Below are 20,641 nucleotides of genomic sequence, written 5' to 3'. Positions count from 1 at the left end.
AGAACATGGTCCGATATCACTTGCCACTGCCATTAGCCATGACTGGGGATTTTACTTAGGTCACCAGGTACATAGCACAGTGCCGCTAACAACTGCGCTACCACTCGCCGTGCCATAAACCACTTACATGGGCAAAAAGAAAACTCCAGTTATACTGTAATTGTCTCATTTTCCCAAAAATTGAGAATGGGTTAAGGAACTTCTAATATTTAAAAGTAAAAAAAGCAAGCTAAAAAAAGGTAACATCTCACTTAGGCATAAAACCGATTAGGGGAACAATACATGATATTCCCAAGACTAAAATGGTCCCTTTGCATTAAAAAAAACGATTCGGTTTATTAATCTATCAAGAGAATTACTCTACATAAATTAACATCAAATCACTTTCCCAAGGTTTCTCTAGAACCAGAGTGATTAGCTGCAGTAGGTTTTTGTTTTTTACAGTATTTGTTAATAATTAAGAAGTACCAATTAAAAAGGCATAAGCTGTTAAGCCAAACAAAACCCAGTGCTAATGTATTCAGAGTTTGGAAGAAGAAAAAATATAAGCACATAGCAGAATATTACCAAGGTCACGCAGCCTTGGGGAAAATTAAGAATTGTTCCTTAACCAATTCAGAAAAGAATTTGCTCTAGAACTGCCTCTCAAAAGCCTTCTCTTAAAAATAAATATATCCCAATTTAATAAGAGGACACTTTTTAGTTTAAAATGCAAACACTTTGCGTTATTGTTACAATGACAAAGTTCGCGGTAAGACAGTGATTTTCACTCAGCCACAACTAATTTGTGAGCAAACTATGTGCTTTCCCTCGAAACAATTTCATATTAACCGATTCCAGTTCAATCAGCAGGAGGAACAAACGTTGGAATGTCACATTTAGGTGTATTAAATAATGGTGCAGATTGCTTTCTGACATAATAATATAGTTGACCTGTTTAGCTGCTTTTTTGCTGCCATTGTCAATGATATCTTACATGGTTTTATGTTCTCCCCTACTCATTACTAGCCAATGGTTTTACCAAATTCAAACTTATTCCATCTTGTGGCCTTTATATTCCTTTTGACGTTCGCTCTTTAATTTCGCAGTCCTCTGAGTGCACTGTCCATCACGATGCACGTTCTTTCACCTTTAATTACGTTGATATCCATTTTAAAATCACGTTGCTTCTCCAGGGAATTGCATCTGTTGCTTAGAATCGGTCCAAATATTCCTACCTCCTAAACGAGATTAATGACGTTAACTGTTTTCTTTTGCCTCGATCGGTTTTGTCTTCGCTTTCCAAATCATCATCATCATCATCATCTGCAGTGGCGGGCAGTCCCCTCGGGTACAAAGGTTGGACACACGTCTTCCACAGGTGGTGGGAATCATCGATACTTCCGGAGAAGGCTGGACACAACGATCTGAGAGTTACACTGCCGTCTGCCACTACTGCTACTGGAACAGCTGATTCTCAGGAGGTCAGGAGGTCACAAAGAAAACAAATCCTCGTATAGCCTGCACAGACTGTTGGGGCAAATGCTGTTAGCGAGTAGCAACTATGAAGTCCGGCATGGCACACAAGGGGGTAGGTGACCAACACCCACACCTGGCTGCCTGTCTCCCCAGTGGCAATGTTTACCACACATCGCACCAGGTACTCATTTGAGGATGAGTCGACCTAGGGGAGGCCCATGACCGTTTCAGAAAATCGTCACTGGCGTTGGCCGTGAGCAGAAATCGAACTCAGAGTCTCCGGCTTCGCAGCGCAGCACGCTAACCGCTACACTACCGCTCCCCACCGCCACACACACTCACACTCTACATCCTCATCACATTTACAGAGCCACCTTACACAAGCCAGCCTCAGAAGGCAAGCTGGGGTGAAGGGGTCAATGCGGTGGTCATCTGTCGACGTCTCACAGTAGTATCAAGGCGGCAGGGGCAGGGCACTGCATTGAAAGGCATTAAAAGCCTACTTGGTTTAAAGCTTCCGTGACATTCCTTTTTTTGAACCACAATAAAGAAAAACAGGGGGCCCTGAGTTTCAATTGCACACCTTCAAGCATAGTCGTAAATTTTAACGTGTTATATGTACGATTAAATAAATAAATCCACATGGTGATGGTCATGAGAGTAAAACTGGTCTTTCAATGACATTTCAATGGTTTAAATAGAGACGATATATCCAGACGGTGGTGGTGATGATAACACTAAAAGAGCAGAACCGTGGCGATCAGGTGTCAACCTCACAACAACCCTGGGACTTACGAGACGGAAGGAGGTAAAGGCAAGACGCTGCAGCAGTCCATTATTAATCCAGGTCCTCCAGTGGACCGAATCAAAGTTATCAGTGGTTACCAAACAAAGGAAACGGCCCTCGTGGTTCGTAACCAATTTCATAAATGTGAGCTAAGGACGTGAAAAACGTTGAATTGATTGTTATGCGGCGAGCACTTTGCACGGCATTTTAAAAGTGCGCCCCGAGAGTGGATAAGAGAGGCCGACTGAAGTGACTTCAGAAGAAGTTCTGACGTGTTCCTGCAGGGCCCTTCTCCGACGGGAAGTGGGCGGTTCCCTGATGGCAGCAATTTTGTCTCGGGACATGACGATGATTGTACAATTAGAACATCAATGGGCGCAATGGATTTAAAAGCGGCTGGAAAGCCATCCCATTAATGAAGCATTATTTCATTCAAAGATTCAACACCAGCTGCATGCATGCATGTGTGTTGAACTTATTTCACACCGCACGTGGCCAACTGTGCTGCAAGAAAAAGATGGGCCCTCTCACAGAGATAAGCACGTAATTTATTATCATTTGATCATTATACTTTAATGAACACCAGGTAAATATCGAGACTATTTATTATACTGGTGAGACCGGGGTACCAAAGAACAATACTGTTACCCAAGTAATTAAGGAGTTCAAAATAAAGCAGTGCAAGGTTAGAATAGCGAGCAAATTTTAAAAACAATTTAGCAGTTTACGTAAAAAAATTATAACCTACAAAATATATATGAATCTCCCCAAAATTACCTCATCCCCTCTCCAAACCATTTCTCACTGGAACGGAAAAGGCGTGACACCACACGCACGCCACATGTAACATCACAACCACCAAGGGACCTGGACTCCCAAGAGAAGCCAAGGGGTCTGGACCCTTGACAAGAGGAAAGCAATCTTTACTCAAGAGGAGCCTGGAGGGAAGCAAAGGAGTTTAGACCTCAGAAAAGAGACTAGAGGTGTGTGGACTCCCGAAGGGACAACAGACAATGGGTGAAACTATCGATGGAATGGCAGCCGGTAAAGGGAATGTGCCGGAGAGAACGATCACTGGGGAGATGGAGCAACGAGATCAGCTTATGTGCAGGAGCGAGATGGATGTGTTGCGTTGCAAGGTCACGGGAGGCTCGGCGATGCTGCAGGGGAGGCCTTCACCCAGCAGTAGATGGATCATGGCTGCCGATGGCGAAACAGTTCAGCCGCAATGGACATTCTACTCAATTTAGATTAGAGCATTCAAATTGTACGCATGCATTTTTGTGGAATGGTGACAATGCTTTAGGGCCACACGTACGTACAGCAGTGTATGGCATTGGCCTCTCATTATTTAAAGGTCACGAGTTCAAATCTCGGTCACGCTCCACGAGACTGCTCATTCCTCCAGGGTCTGTAAAACAAATGGCACCTGACGGGCGCCACTTAGCGGTAAAGAGTCCGTCTCAAGGATAACCTGGCTCCTGCCTAAGGAGTATGGAATTTCCCACACCAGACAAAAATATCTACACTTGGCGATGGTAGAAAGCGTATTTACAGTACCAATGGTCTATTGGTTATAACATTGGAACGGAAATCCAGAAGGTCATCGATTCAAATTCCCGACACAGCAGTTAACACAATGGGCAAGTTTGTTAAAAACTACCACCTCTGTCCACCCAGCAAAACAAATGGGTGCACCACAGTTAATTGATCGGCAGGTCGTGTGTAATGGGGAAAACGTGGGTAACTTCCCCCCCCTATTTTAAGATGTCTGGTCAATGTGGTATAGCAGGCCAAATGCTTTCTAGAAGAGCTCCGACAGCTCTCTCTAGTGCAGGCCCTTCCCTCAAGCAGTGTAATGAGAAAGTAATCGCAGGGCTGCACCTTTACCTGTTACCTTTATCTATGGAGGGTGTGAGAGGACTATTCTAAAGGGGTGCTCGCAAGCAAGCGGGGTGGTTCATGAGTCAGCACCATGTAAGGCCAGCCGTCTTTGCCTCTCCATTACTGTAAAGCAGTGTCTCAGGTATCCATTTTCTGCTAAGTCAACCTTCAGGAGGTCAAGGTCAGGTAGAGAAGACAAATGTTAATGGTGGGAAAAGCAAGTCAAGCGTGTATAGAAGCACACACATATGGGTTAAAGTGCATACAATTTCTAAAAACAAAATGCTAAGCACCAAAACCACTACACTACAAAGACAATGCTTGGGCAGATAGGCCTTTCCTAATAATTGAAAAACTATTGGTTCCAATTCCTTTAAACGCTTTATTCCCACAATATAAAACACTTAACGAGGCAACAAAGACGTTCAAATTAAAATAATTTGAAACATATCCATTCACTGATGATGTTTCTTATGTAAATTTTAACCATGAAAGCACCGTATTAATGTGCTATTTGAAGAGATCAGGCATGTACCCTGGGGGCCAGGGGAGTGGGTGAGTGGATTGTAGTGCGCGGGGAGGAGAAAGGAGGTGGAATAGAAATTAAATGAGTCACCTCTGTACAATATGAAACGGTCCACATTTCACATGCCCAACCTGTGCTGCCACTTTGCCCTGGGGTATCCAACGAAGTGGTGTGTGGGCTTTTCATTTTGTTCAGCATTTGCCAGAATTAGGGGTTAGGTGGAGAGTAGGAATGCCTGGCTCACACGCTTGGGGCTATATAACCCTAGAAATATAGGAGCCTCGTTTTCAAAGTCTTCACTGTAAGCAGTAAAACAGGAAAAAGAAACAAACTAATTCTGCAAATCCAGTCGAACCGATCAACCTTGTAATCTTAAAAGGTTTTCATTTTTTTAAAAGAGGGCTGCTTTGTCCAGAAACATAAAATGTCAAATTTCGCTTTGGAAGTATAAAAGCAAGTGCCGGTTGCTGTAAACTGAAAATTAAATATTTTTAAAAGAGCACTGGTGTTTAGTGTTGCAATGGTTAATCAGAGTCAATAATCTATCGCTTCAGTCAATAAGAGCAAATTGGCAACAATAAGAGTGGTTGTAAGGCCAACTTCTTAAAAACACCATTAATTTAATTGAAGGCACAATTAGGACATAATTGGATGGGGAGAGAACATTGGCAATGCTGCTGTGCTTTTTCTTTGTTTCATAATATTTACTACCAGATCGTGGGTGACACAATGCACAACCATTCCCCGCTCGTGTCATTGGCATTATCCAACAAGCCAGTGCCGATTTAGGAAAATCACAATAGCACTCATCAAGACAAAAGCAAGTCCAATGTCCTTGTCAATAAGATTGACCAAGGATGATAACGGTTGGAAGTTTGAAGGCTAAAAGTTATTAACTGTTATTATATTTCCTAGACATTTATTTGAATTTAATTCACTTTTCAGCTGCTCTATCCAATAAAGTAATTGTAGTTCTGATCATGGACTTTGAACGGTAAATGCTTGGGACCTCCTTTTATAATCCTCATGAACATTTCTCATGAGTGTGTTGTGCATTTAGGCACAATGCTTTCTATGACCGCTTCTCCATCTGATATATGCACAACATGGGGGCATGGAGCAAGGCTCGATTACCGTTTGTGGCCCCGTGAAGGAAATCCCACATTGATGAGGACCAGCCTCTCCATAGGACGACTTTTGATATTCTCAGCGCTTTGCGCAACGTGGTCACATTTCCAACCTTACGAGTGCCAAAAATCTCTCTCTCTGCAATCTCACAAGGACTCGTGCCATGTCATTCTGAATAGCCATTATGCCCCCTTTGATGGTGACAAATGACCAATGTCGATATTTATCCTACCCATACTGGCGAGCCACTCGATGACACAGAATCAAAATCTTCAGTTTGGCCTGCAAGGAATCCACTAAGCTATGAAGCTCTTTTTCACAGATGCCCAGTATGGGCGGAGTAGTGTAAGCTAAAGGGTGCTCATGGTGAAGCCCTTGCAATTGCCCCCTCACGCCACTGACACCAGTAGGGCCTCCACCAGGGGGACATCCAGGGAAGCCCTCTCTAGTTTGTTGGCCTACTCCGTCACGCTGACCACAAATCTTGGAAGAGGTGGATGTGCCCACACTTTAACCCCACCAGGCGTGGACCTGCCAATCGACGAACTCTGGGCGTACCCCATTTCTACTGGCAGGTGGACAGAGGCAATTTAAACAAACGTGCCCACTGTGTCAAATGCCGCTCTGGGAGATCGCGTGCTGCCCATTAACGCCGCGGCGGCATCCTGAGGAGGAGGAAGAGGAGGAGAACGCCGCATGGAGGAGGAGGAGGAGGAAAGCACGCATGCGTTCAGCGCCTGGTTGCTCACAGTGACGACGAGCTGCAGGTGGTGGAGGTACTGCTGCTCGCTCTGCACCAGCTCGCGCGCCGTCCTGTTACGCTTGCGCTCCCAACGCTCGCGTTGCTCCGACACAAGGCCCTGGCCGGGACGCAGGCGCACGGCCATGACGGTCGGCGTGCTGTCGTGGTCGCTGTGGCTCACGCCTGTGGGGCCCGGCGAAGGGAGGGGGTGGGTGGGGGGGGGACAGCAGCAGCGTTACAAAAAAACAAAGCCCCTCAATACAGCCGTTGATAGAATGTTGGAGTTCGTGCTGCTACGGAGCACCTGTTAAGGTCGGCAAAGCACACAATAGGATGGTGTAACCAGTACCACGCACGGCTACCTCCATCTCCCCAAAGTCCATGTTGAAGTACTGTAGCAGGTACTCATTGAAGGCTGAGTTGGTCTAGAGGAGGCCCAGAATTGGTTTCAATTATTTGTCACAGGTGTTGGCTGCGAGCGGGAATCGAACTCGTGTCAGCGAGTTTGTAGCGCAGTGCGATAACCGCGACACTATTGCTCCGCAGTTTGCATTCATAATTTTATAAATTTATTTTGGAACTGGCAGAGGAGGTCCCATGATGTAGATGCTCACCCCGAGCTCTCATTAATCTGATAGTGGCATTATCTTTGTGCTGTACGCCTTTTGGCGTGCTGTGGTCTAACACCGTTTGAGATGAAGAAAGCTGTCTCTGGTGTGGACCAATCAGTTCCAAAGACAATGCATATATTATGTTTTTTTGTTTGCATTCTGACCACAAGTATTGTGGGAAATGCAGACATGATTCCTTGTAAAAGTTGCTTTTTTTGTTGCCAGAAAAAAATGGGAAAAAACATATTCTCATTTATAAGTTGGTGAACCTATTTATACATGTGCTTGACTGTTGTTGGAGCATATATTTGAATTACCTTAAACTTGTAGTGATTTCAGAGTCCAAGCGTAAATTGGAAACTCCAACTGAAGTATTCTATGCTTCTTTCGGTAAAGTCACGTGTTCACTTTATTTTCATTTTTTAAATTATTTTTTCTATCTACGTGACATTACCGAAAGAACCACAGAATACAAATTCCTTGCAGTCACGAAAGTTTTAAGTCAAAATCCAACTCAAGTACTTTAAAGTTCTAAAACTCTCCATTTGATACCACAAAGTCGCCCTCGTGTAGTTGTCATTTCCCTCGATAGTAGAAAAGGCTGCCACTGATTACGTTTGGCGACTTATCAGAATCTTTTTTTTATAAACAAATGTAAGGAAGGTAATGTTTTTGGCAAATGTTTGCTGTCCTGTGCTATGTAATACTGCAAGCGGTCCCTTGTGCTCAATACATGCTGATTTATTCATGTGAATTTACATTAAGTTGGTTGGTTGCTACTTCAGCAATCATATATAGGTTGATTAAAGCAATCAGTTTTTTTTTGCTCTTGCTATAAAGAATGTTCAAATGCAATTCTTCAACAGGCTGACTGGCCTTCATTAGGTGGTGAGAAAAAAAACACTGAAAAGGGCCAGCCGGCCAAAACATTGAGTTACTCCTCTTCTGTGCATGAGAATTTTTTTTCAGTTTTAATCAACACATATATTTAAATAAATTTGCAGTCCAAGGAGCAGTAAGTAATTTACAAAAGGTGGATCTGCGGGGTTAGGCATCTATGAAAGGTTAGCCGTTACGGACGCGTTTGCCGACCGCGCTCTCTTAATTTGTTAAACTGCGGGTAAATATAATCCTGAGTCGCACGTGGACAAGAGCAGCAAAAAACGGGCGCTTGCCCTCGCGTGCACGGACGGACGCACGCACGCAAGGGGTTGATAATAATCATCATCCTACAGATTGCTTCACGAAAGGGTGACTTATGCGTCACAGGGAGGGGGCGGACGGGGAGGGGGCACGGAGCCAATGAGCCACGATCAAGTTGGCTTTTGCTAAATAAATCAAATGAGCTCAAAATACAAAAAACCGTCATCCGTTTTTCCATTACGGCGCGTTCGATTCCTCCGAGAACGCCGCGCAACCGGGCACCTTTACAAATTAAGCACAGCTGCTGTGTACTCACACCTGCGGCGATTGGGAAATAAATACGAGGGGAAAAAAAACCCACACACTCACGCTTGAGATGATGACCTTCGGATGACAGCCGGCTCAATGGCCATTGAAATTGAAAACGTGAAATTAAAAAGAAAGTCGAATGCAAATCGAACATGCCGCAAACCTTAAAATAAAATGGAACTTCTTCTCACGGGCTAATGATAAGTAGGGCAAATGCAACATCGCTTTATATGAATAGAGAGACGTTTGTTTCATTTCAAAACATTCAAGGGAGCGGCCGAACATCCCAATGGGCCCCCCCCCCCCCGCCGCCCCTGCTGTATTGAGATATTATCCACTGGATAAAGGACACCAACAAAAATAATTGAAGGCGATATTGTGAATAGAGTGTGCTTTACTTGTAAATGTGCCTTGAGGTCATTTAAACACACCCCAGTTTAGCTGCATAATTTTCACAGAAGCTATGTTATTTGCTATTCCGAAGACAACGTAAGTACACATTACAATGAATATACTTCATGAAAAGCACCCCCATCTTGCTTCCCCGCAGCTGCGAAACAAACGGTACGTTAATAAAGTATTCTACACCGTGGACATTAAAGGCCTCGTTGCAGTATTTCCTAAAAAAAAGCAGGGGTGTTAATTCTGTAGCCTTGTGTGGGAAATTCTAATAATCCAGGTCAATGAAATATGTGGGCTGCCAACGATCCTCCTACCGGGTAATACACTCAAATAAGCGTTTTTATTTCCTCTGTAAATTGGCAATGAACATGCCTGTAAACAAGTTATTGCATTCTCAGCGGACGGCACCAACGCAAATTCGTGCAAACATACAAGGCAAACCGAAACCACCTTTACAGCCGCAATAGCAACTGTCTTTTTTCCATAACACAGTGCTACAAAAAATACATAATTCTTTATTTTACTACATAAAGAGATGCCAATAAAATAATTAAAATTGGAATCAAACAAGCATGTATCTAAAATGTTTAATGAGGTACCCAATTATATCAGCAAATTGCTTGTTATTTAAAACATGGGTTTTTTTCTTTGAGTGTTATTTAATTAGCAGTTTAGCACCCACATTGCGGCATGAATGCCAAAAGTGCTTTATTACATTTGTTGTATACAATTATTATTTATACCCAACATTTTTTTTTTTTAAAAAAGGTCGACTACAGTGAGCCTTGTTATTTTATTTCCTGGCTGATTGTTAGGCTGATTGAGAAACACATTTGGCAAAAGCTTGATTGGGGTCAATGCAGTTCACAACGGAGGTCAATGACCCGACTTCTACACCCCCCCCCCACCCCATTATTACGACTAAGCTTAAGCCAAAATTAAACCTGAAATTCGCTGTTTGTTCCTATTTTCATGCGCTCATTAATTACATTTTATCGGACAATATAACCCGCGAATCTCCCAGCCACAAGGAACGTCGAAAAATGTCAAATTATTTCACAAATCCCTTTGTACAACGCGGCACGGCCAAATGTGTCCTTCGCTGGTGCAGTCAGCGGAAGCGGTTCCCAACTTTAACTTAAATGCCGCATCAATAGGCTGAGCCGTTATCTCCACGTACAGGTCCAATTTAAAATGCCGCAGTTAAAAAAAAGCAGCAATTAGTATTTCTAATAAAGATAAAAGGAAGGCAAAAAAACCCTGTGGTGTTGGCAGCCGGCCACATTCCTTCAGCTTTTCATTTCAAATCAGCTGTAGTCCCCCACCCCACCACAATTTGACTCTTATGCAACTCTCTCTCCCTCTGTAATAACTTAAGAGCAATGACTCTCTGCCTGTCCACACTGAAGAAAACACCATTAACTGGCTCACTCGTGGGCTTTCCCTATTGTTCACTTTAATTGCCGCCCGTTCGCCGATGTTTGTGGCCGATCGCAGGCGTCGGGTTTGGGGGGCGGAGGCGGGGGGGGGTCGGGGCGGCCCGAGGCACCACGGCGCCCCCCACACCGAGTGGACGAGCACCACACCCCCACCACCAACAACAACCGCCATTCGCCACTAAGTGGCGGTGACGTCACCACGACGCTTGTGCCAGGCCATGTGCACCTTGAGGCCACGTGAAGTGTCGAACGCCCGCTGGCAGGAGGTCACGGGGCAGACCCAGGTGCCATGGGGTCGACTGACTGAGATGACTGGCTGATGCACCACCTGTGCCCCCTACTGTGCCAACCTGCTGTGCTTTAGCCACTCGGTGCTCCGCTCGTTGTTGTGAGCGTCGCTCCTCCGCCCTCCGTTGTTGTTGGAGGGCGACTGCCTCCAACTGCCCAGTAGCAGCGTCCATCACGAGCCTCCTCCACAGAGGCCGATCATGACACCGCTGATACCAGTCATCGGCAAGTCCACTCAGCTCCACGTCCTCCCGTACCACATCACTCCATCTCTTCTCTAGCCCATACCGTGCCCGTTTAGGCCCCTCGATCCGGCCGAACAAAAGCTGTTTCGGCATGCGGTGGCTGGGTATGCGGTGGCTGGGCATGCGGGGTACATGACCCAGCCAACGCAGCCTTGCCCCACCACAACCACCACCACATCCACACCACCACTCCCCCACCACCACCACACCCCCACCACCACCACCACACCCCTCACACAACCCACCACACACACAACCCACCACACCCACACCCACCCCCACACCACCACACCCACCCCCACACCACCACACCCACCCCCACACCACCACACCCACCCCCACACCACCACACCCACCCCCCCACCACCACACCCACCCCCCCACCACCACACCCACCCCCCCACCACCACGCCCCCCACCACCACACCCACCCCCCCACCACCACACCCACCCCCCCACCACCACGCCCCCCACCACCACACCCACGCCCCCCACCACCACACCCACGCCCCCCACCACCACACCCACGCCCCCCACCACCACACCCCTCACACAACCCACCACCACACCCCTCACACCCCCCACCACCACACCCCTCACACCCCCCACCACCACACCCCTCACACAACCCACCACCACACCCCTCACCACCACACCCCTTACACCCCCCACCACCACCGCACCACACCCCCCACCACCACCGCACCCACACCCCCCACCACCACCGCACCCACACCCCCCACCACCACCGCACCCACACCCCCCACCACCACCGCACCCACACCCCCCACCACCACCGCACCCACACCCCCCACCACCACCGCACCCACACCCCCCACCACCACCGCACCCACACCCCCCACCACCACCGCACCCACACCCCCCACCACCACCGCACCCACACCCCCCCACCACCACCGCACCCACACCCCCCCACCACCACCGCACCCACACCCCCCCCCACCACCGCACCCACCCCCCCCCCACCACCGCACCCACACCCCCCACCACCACCGCACCCACACCCCCCACCACCACCGCACCCACACCCCCCACCACCACCGCACCCACACCCCCCACCACCACCGCACCCACACCCCCCACCACCACCGCACCCACACCCCCCACCACCACCGCACCCACACCCCCCACCACCACCGCACCCACACCCCCCACCACCACCACACCCACACCCCCCACCACCACCACACCCTCCACCACCACCACACCCACACCCCCCACCACCACCACACCCACACCCCCCACCACCACCACACCCACACCCCCCACCACCACCACACCCACACCCCCCACCACCACACCCACACCCACCACCACCACACCCCCCCACCCACACCCCCCACCACCACACCCACACCCCCCACCACCACACCCACACCCCCCACCACCACACCCACACCCCTCACACAACCCACCGCACCCACACCCCCCACCACCACACCCACACCCCTCACACCCCCCACCGAACCCACATGCCCCCAACACCACCACACCCACCACCATACCCCCACCACCACCACACCCACCACCACACCCCCCACCACCACACCCCCCACCACCACACCCCCCACCACCACACCCCCCACCACCACACCCCCCACCACCACACCCCCCACCACCACCACCCCTGCGGGGCCGTTAGGCAAGCGCCCATCATGCCAGCCCCCCTCCCGCCCCAAGTCCACGGCGATGTAGCAGAAGTGGTTAATATCCAGAAGATAGGGTAATTGATGCCTTCGCAGTCACTTCAAGCATAAAACAACACTTTGCCAGGAGAGCCACTCGGCGGAAGGCTGTCATTCTCGTCAAGAAGTTATAGACAGTGACAGCTCACTGTCTAAACCCATTTTTAAGCAACTGCTCAATGATCGCTGGAATGAAACACGGGTTATTAAAACAATACAGACATGAAACATGTTGTCTGTCGGGCGCACTCTGCAGGCATAGGAGTCCCGATGGTGACTTGCCATAAATCCCATTACCTCATACATCAGACTGGGAGTGGGGACCTCCCGATATAATGATCTGACCTGCTAGCCGGACGGGGCTGCACACATAAAACTTCCTCTGCCCGGGTCCTCAGTCAGCTCCATTATCCATAACAAGGCCTGGCCTTCGTGTGAAGATGCCTCTTGCTATCGACTCACGGCCCACCACCCGCCCCCCTACACAACCCCGCCCATCCCCTTTTTTTCCCGCAGGAGGCTGTTTTTCTTGTGAACCCGACCAAAACAATCAATCAAGCGGAGCAGAAATAAAATACCAACTTTCTCACTCCCTCCAGGGAGCACAGAAAACAAGGCATTGGCTTTGGAAGGGGGAGGGGATTGTAAGAGGGTGGTGGGTGACGGGGGGGGTCTACGGATGAGGCTTTTTAAGAAAATATAAAAATATAGGTGGTCAAGAATGTGGGACCTCTTGCAAATGGCTCGCTTGATGTGTCCACTACTTGGCGACGCAGGGTGGTGTTGCACGGCGTTTTCACGGCGCGTACGCCATTCGATGCAATTAATTCCTTTAAGTGGCTTTTCAAACCCCTTCCCTAGAAAAGCAACGTATACTTATGCCTTACCCAAAGCATGCTCGATTGCAGTTCATCAACGAAGTTAGAATCCCTTCTCCTCTCGTCCACCCTCCTCCGCCACCCTTAACTCACTTGGTCTGCAAATCCAAGTGCACGAAAGGAAAATTGTATTGACAAGGCAGCACTGCGATTGTGTTTGCCGATGAAGACGTGGCGGGTGAGGCAACGGTTCGATAGGCTGCGCGCACCGGACACTCAGCGGAATTGTTCCACAGCCCACGAGCTCTGAAATATTCTTCATACATTTACCTGCAGGCATTTTCCAGGAGATAGCCACCGTGGAAAGTGAAAGTAATGTCGTCCAAGGATGCTTAAATGCTATTTGAAGGCTCTCGTATCAACAATTCACAGAAAGACCGGGGATCATTCCAACGCTGCGCTTTGGGACGATACCATCGTCAGCGGTACCGTGCTCTTGAGCGTGGAGGCGAGACTCAGTGGGTTAACTAAAAGTGAATGGAGGGGGGGAATTGATTCTGCATGGAACGCTTTGTGAGAGAGCCAGTCAAGTATCTCTACAGCTGCAGTGAGAGAACGTCTGCAGGAATAAGTCCCTTTCACTTGGCCACTTTGAAGGGTTTTCAATTACAAATACGTGGTCGTGTTTAACACTTTTCTAATTAGCCGAAATAAATGTCTGTACGTTGAATGAATGTGCTTTTAAAAAAGGGGGAGCGTTTGAAGTGGCTCAACAGAGGAGCGATAGCTCACAAAACATGAAGGGAAAACTTCACAGGGAGAGCTAAGAATTAATCCTATTCTCTCCACCCGCCCAGGAAGTTTATTTAACGCTTCTACCCACAATTCCCCAAGGTACAAAGAGCGAATTTATTTATAACAAGGTAGCTCTTATTCTCGGTTCTTTCGGTAAAGTCACGTAGAATTTTATTGTTTTATATTTTTATTATTTTATTGTTTTCCCTTCTACGTGACTTTACCGAAATAACCAAGAATATGAATCCCTGCAGTCACGAAAGCTTTAAATCGAAATTTAGGGGTATAATAGTTTCCAGTTTGATTAGACTATTACAATGAAGAAGTGGATGCGGACAGTAGCCTCGGCAATAAAATAATAACAGCACATGATGCAAATGTGTAATGTATTTGTGAAGTGTGCATCAGGACCCTTTTTGTGTTAATGGTAAGTGGTGTTACTTAAATGTAAAATGTCTGAAGAGTTAAGTGAGCATTTTGTTTGCCGTAACGGCTCCACAGCTCTGCATTATAGCCTGATAGAGATGGAAATAATGGTTATACAATTTGTCCCAAAACAAATATAACTGCAAGTAAATTGCTTTTCCTAGCCTCCATACATCTCAAGCACAAATATACAGCACATGCGCGCAAAATTTATTGCAAAATAACCGCACCAATTTTAAAATCCTTTTACGTTTTACTTTGCATTATATTAAATTGTTAATTAAAAATTAACTGAGACGGCGATACAAAATGCAATTACATGACAAAGTACAATATGTTTAAAATATAACTATTAAACATTACTGTGAATAAAAATGAAGAAATATGACCAAATGCTGTTTTGTGCAAACCGAGTCAGTACTTTTGGGAATTAAGAAAATAATGTTTTGGCTTTTAATTACCAACCAATTACACTGTTGCAATTAATAATTGCAATTAATTTAAATATTACTGTTACGCCAAATTGTTTTAATCTTTTTTTGTATATTATTTTTTATATCAAGCTTTAACAAACTGTTTTAATTATGATAGTATGTGGGTAAGAAGTGTTAGTGTTCACAATGGCAATCTACTAAGCTCCCAATGTTGTAATTATGTAGAAAGGTCATTATAAAACTGATGTATATATTTAAAAATAATATACTTAAAATATTCATTGTTCATTTTAACGAATTGCATTTAAGGGTTATTAAGGCTTTTTCCAAAAAGCGACCATACATAGAGGGAATTGCATTATTTCAATCACATTTTCAGTATCAACTGAATGACAGTTTTAAATATTAACGTGAAAATGTAGTTTCAGTCTCCATCTGGTACGTGGCTATTTGGCACCATATCATGTGTGCTATTATTTAGCAAACTTATAGATAATTGCCCTTAGGTCTGCTCTGAGCATGGCTTTAGAACTGCGCTTTTTGTTTTGTAGGCTACAATTCCTACCAAGGGTTTATTTGAACTTCATGGTGCCGCATGTTTTAGCTAGATATGGCTTAAATAATGAAAACAAAGATCCCCCATATAGCCTTCAATGAACTGTTGGAACAAATGCTGTTAGCGAGAACCTATGAAGGGAAGGATGTGACACAAGTGGGTGACCAGCAATATGCTTGGTCGCCTTTGTCTTCCCAATGCTGATGTATACACACCAAAACAGGTACTCGTTTAAGGTTTCAGTCGACCTAGGGGGAGGCCCAGTATCAGTTCATATAATCGTCACTTAAGTTGGCCATGGCCCGGAATCAAACTCGGGTCACCGGTTCGTTACGCAATCGCGTTAACTGCTCCACTACCACTCCCCATAAATGACACACATACGATACTTTTATTTGCTTTTAATATGAATAAAATCCAGTACTTAGGGGCTTTCTCATTCATCATAAATGTGCCAATATAATTGGCGTTTCAGGTTTATTATGTTCTAGCTTTACTACCCGGCTTCGCCCGGGACTTAATTCACAACGCCTGGCCGCCTTTGTCTCCCCAATGGCGATGTGCACACACCACACCGGTTAATTGTTTGAGGCCTGAGTCGACCTCGGGGGGGGGGCCCAGGACCGGTTCAAGTAATCGTCACTGGTGGTGGCCGTGAGCGGGAATCGAACTTGGGTCGCCGGGTTCGTAGCGCAGCGCGCTAACCACTACACTGCAATGCGTTACGCTTCCACATGCGCGGGTCACATGACAGATTTGAACGTCACAGCTCGCTTTCCGTGCAAAAAATATATGCATTATTGCGCCCAGGCTATATAATTGTTGCATGGTGTACAGTCTGGAAAGTACCCACATGGCAAATTTCCAGTTTGTTGCATGTCGGGAAGTACGCTAAACATTTTGAACACACATTCACAACTTTGCCTTTTATATATATGGAGATAACCAGGTGAGAACTCAAGATACCAGGATAATCTCATTGGCAAGAATGACCAGCGTCATGAAAATAGCGAAATAAATACAGACAATATAAATGATGGCAACAGAAATCAGAACAAAAACAGTGTCACGTGAGAAAAAATATTTGAACAAATACTTTTCAATGTCTTAATAGATGGGTCCCTGTAGAGCAAGTCAGCTCCGGCGAGATTATTTTTAGACTGATCATAGTACAATTACACAATTAACTTACAGACACTTTAAACATATATCAGGTGACAACTGTAGTAATATGCAAACAAACAGGGATATATGTCAAATGCAATTGCAAGTGCATTATGATCTGTCAGAGCAGCGCTATGGCTTGATTCCTTGACTCAAAATGAAAAGGTTACAAGTTCCTCGCTTGTAAAAGGTGCGAACTAGGCTGATCCTCCCCCCTGGAGTCGACAATGAAAACCACTTTGCAGGAAGTGAACAATGACTGTTCTATAGACTGGTACGTGGCATAGAAATGTGGAATTGCCACACCTGTCTCGAGACTACCCCAGAGCTCATTACAACATTTGAACTTTGACCATAACTCCCGAACAAAACGGAGAACATGCAATTTGTTTTAAACGCAGAAAAAACAATCAGCCCCAAGTAGGGAATGCGCATTACACATTTTTTTTTATCAGGAAATCTTGTTTGTACCATTTGGGTATATATATTTTTTAAATCCATTTGAAATTTTGAAAACTCACACATTCTTGCCACTTTCAATATTAAATGATCATAATGGGTTTTTTCCCCCCTCGCACGTTCAGTTTGTGGACCTATCTTTCAAAAGGGATAAATCGCTTTGTCTCGTTTTACATGGATTTCCTTGTGCAGCAGAACATAAACAAGATAGCAAAAATTTTGCTGACGTTTGCTGTTCACAGATAGGAAATGGGCCACATCTATCTTGGATCTCAGCTTATACACGTAACACACTGATGATCATCCACTCCCTATGAAATAAGTTAACCCTTACAAACTGAACGTCTTCCAATACGTTTAATACACCACATTAACTACGGGAAGGTTTTGATTTATCGAGGACCTATCTTTACACGTACAAATATCTCCCATTTTGTATGTTGGGCAAGTGCCGTTTGTGATCGCGAACGAAAAACAGCACGGCACAGGATGAGTCAGGAGGACCAATAGCAAGATCTTTGGATCCCAATAGTGATCACCACAGACAAAAGATACGAACTAATTATGGGCTAAGTTAACCTAAGGCAGGTCATGGAAAATTTCAGATTCCAACTGGCAACAGTGCACATGGCCAGGAATTGGAAAACAGACACATACCTACATTACATATTAAAATCATATTACTGCTGCTTCAGCAAGATTAACATATATAGTATATAAATAAAATTGTATGGGTCACTGAGAAATGCTGCTCTGTATTTTGGCTGACTCGTGTTGGAATTGCCGATGAGCCCTTATGGGGGCGAAACGCATGCACGTGTCACATGCCACAGAATGTTCGCCCTTCACTGAACGTGCATACACAAAACACTTTCACTCACACACACACACATTCAGGTCAATCGAAAGGTTGCCAATGCCAGTGATGCCTCCCAGCCTTGTCGACGATGCCTTCCTCATGCCAGATCTTACAGCTGTTTGCGCAGTCAACACAACCTCCAGTTTTAGCGATGGTCACCTGCTCTCTATAAGGTATTTCAAGCATTGCGTTACAGTCCCATACATAAAACAATTGTAAAATAATGCACACATCCACGTATACATTTTTTGTTCCTATAAACTCAACGTCCACCCTCAACATAATTTTTCACAACCTTCAAAAAGCATTACTTCAGACAAAGAGGCTAGAGATCCGACGTGGAACAGTTAAAAGCCTTTACACACGTTCCAAGTGAGAGCAGAGAAAAGATCAAATTAATAAAAATCAGGAGAAAAAGCACACTTTCCGAGCAGATTTACCAAATCATTCGTCACATTTTCACATTCCCCGTAGTGGAAAATTGCGGGACATTTATTTATTGGTGGTGGAGTCGCGACATTCCCTGCTCAGTGGCCCGAGCATCGGCCAATCAAGCGAGGCCGCTGTCAATCGTCCGCTCTGACCCGACTCGCGCAGCACGTGTCATCCCAGATTTGCTTACAGCTTATTCACATTCCCTAATTTAATTAGCCGCTCACTGGCTGTAATCCCGCACGACTGACAAATATCATTGCGGGCCGGGCCTGCACGCAGACAGCTCTGGGGCCGCGTCAAGCAAGCACCGAGCAGATGTCCGCAGCCGTTAGCTCTTAACTGCATTCCGCGACGCTCTGCTGGGCCGACTCAACCAGACCAGGATTAAAACAATTAGACGAGAGTTTAGCCACAAGGACGGCACAACACCTGGGGCAGTGCCTGCAGCTTCGGAGGTGGGTGGTGTTTGGAAGTGAGTGGGGGGGGGGGGCGTTGAGATTGTGTTGGGTGGTGGCTCAGGATAAGGGGCCAGTGAGGAGGAGGAGGAGGGGGGGGGCATGCGGGAGCTGGGGAGGCTGAATCCTGAGACAGATGCTTTCAAGGTTAGCTTGTCCCTGGACCGCCGAGGCACAGCTGCCCCCATAGCGTGCTTGTGGCAGAGATCGCGGATGGGGAAAAAAAGCACGTACACTTGTGTGTGCACAACAGAGGTTAAAGACCCCCTCTCCCCACTATCGTCTTCGCAGACTGCTGGAGCAAGTGCTGTTCGCGAGCACCTATGAAGCCCGCCACGGCACACGAGGGGGTACCACGCCCGGCCGCCTTTGTCTCCCCACTGGCGATGTTTACACACTGCACCGGGTAATCATTTGAGGCCGAGTCGACGTAGGGGAGACCCACGACCGGTTCAAGTAATTGTCACTGGTGTTGGCCGGAATCGAACTCGGGTAGCCAGGTTCGTAGCACAGCATGCTAACCGTTGGACTTCCACTCCCCACAAGGCGCACGCACACACACACACGGAAGTGCGAGTAGGCACATACTAAATGTAAATTTTACACATCGGTGCGCGAACACTGCCAAGAATGCAAGCAGGTGTCCAAACACTCATACACATTAGCTGCGTGACAACAAAGTACAAATTTTCACTTTACATAGTGTTTCCTCGCCATTGCCAGTGGGTATTGTGCATGTGATTTACAGAATTTCATAAAAGGAATTAATCACCTTGTTTGGGAAGTATACATGCATTATTATCATGAATGCAACACTTGGCCAATGCCCCATGCAAAGAGATTCTCAGCTCAGCTTAAAAACGTTAAACCATGCATTGCATCCCACCATTAAAAGCAAAAGCAGATGGGAATGCTAATTAAAATAAGAGATGAGAGACAAACACAATCAAATTGAAGGTAGAAAAATCTCATCTCTGCGCTTTGCAATTTGAAATGAGCCAATCCGGATACCATATGGCCCCATGATCTCATTTGAGGTTGCTGGTCAAGACCAGACCTCATGCATGCATGAAGGTCAACAGGAAGGGTGTGGAGGGGGGGGAAATGGCACATCTTAGCTGTCCGTCAGCATTCAGACCCAATAACCTTAATCGCAGTTTAAACAACAGGCCTCCTGAGGACCTGCGCTTGGATTAACGAGGCCAAGGCACAAGCCATTTGGAGGCAAACTTGCTTCCTAGAAGTAATTAGGAAATGAAGAGTTCTTTCTTTAGCCCAATCCCTCCCTTTAATGATCACAAGTTTAGTAAGTGATGCGAGAGATAATTACGCGAAGGAGTAATTTGAATAAACGATGCAGCCAACCACCAATTAAGGGCCTTTGTTGAATTTGTCATTTTTAACTAACACTGAGAACAGCCTACAAATTACTCACATTTAAAATGCAAAATGCTAAAAGTCTTTTGCAGCTGACAGCTTATAATTAAGCCTTGAGTTACACATCACAAAGACTTAAATACATCATAGAATCTGACATATAATTATGCCAAAATACTTTTGATACTCTACAAA

The 20,641-nt window shown here is 46.3% G+C and overlaps 1 protein-coding gene across 9 annotated transcripts in view; it reads right to left on the bottom strand.

Moving 5' to 3' along the window:
- The window catches only part of ARHGEF39 (Rho guanine nucleotide exchange factor 39), a 161,329-nt gene that overhangs the window by 121,063 nt on the left and 19,625 nt on the right, over nucleotides 1-20,641 (bottom strand). For 8 of the 9 annotated variants that reach the window (XM_076065288.1, XM_076065289.1, XM_076065285.1 and 5 more), the window contains one exon: nucleotides 6,533-6,708. In XM_076065288.1, coding sequence (XP_075921403.1) covers nucleotides 6,533-6,708 — 176 coding nt within the window. Of the gene's footprint in view, nucleotides 1-6,532; nucleotides 6,709-13,555; nucleotides 13,645-20,641 lie in introns of those variants that run through there. The other variant, XM_032948858.2, reaches the window with a different exon arrangement.

This window comes from Petromyzon marinus, chromosome 7 (assembly GCF_048934315.1).
Source record: "Petromyzon marinus isolate PM22_M1 ecotype Great Lakes invasive population chromosome 7, UKy_Petmar_22M1.pri1.0, whole genome shotgun sequence".
NCBI lineage: Eukaryota > Metazoa > Chordata > Hyperoartia > Petromyzontiformes > Petromyzontidae > Petromyzon > Petromyzon marinus.
This window is presented reverse-complemented; position numbering and strand designations above follow the sequence as displayed.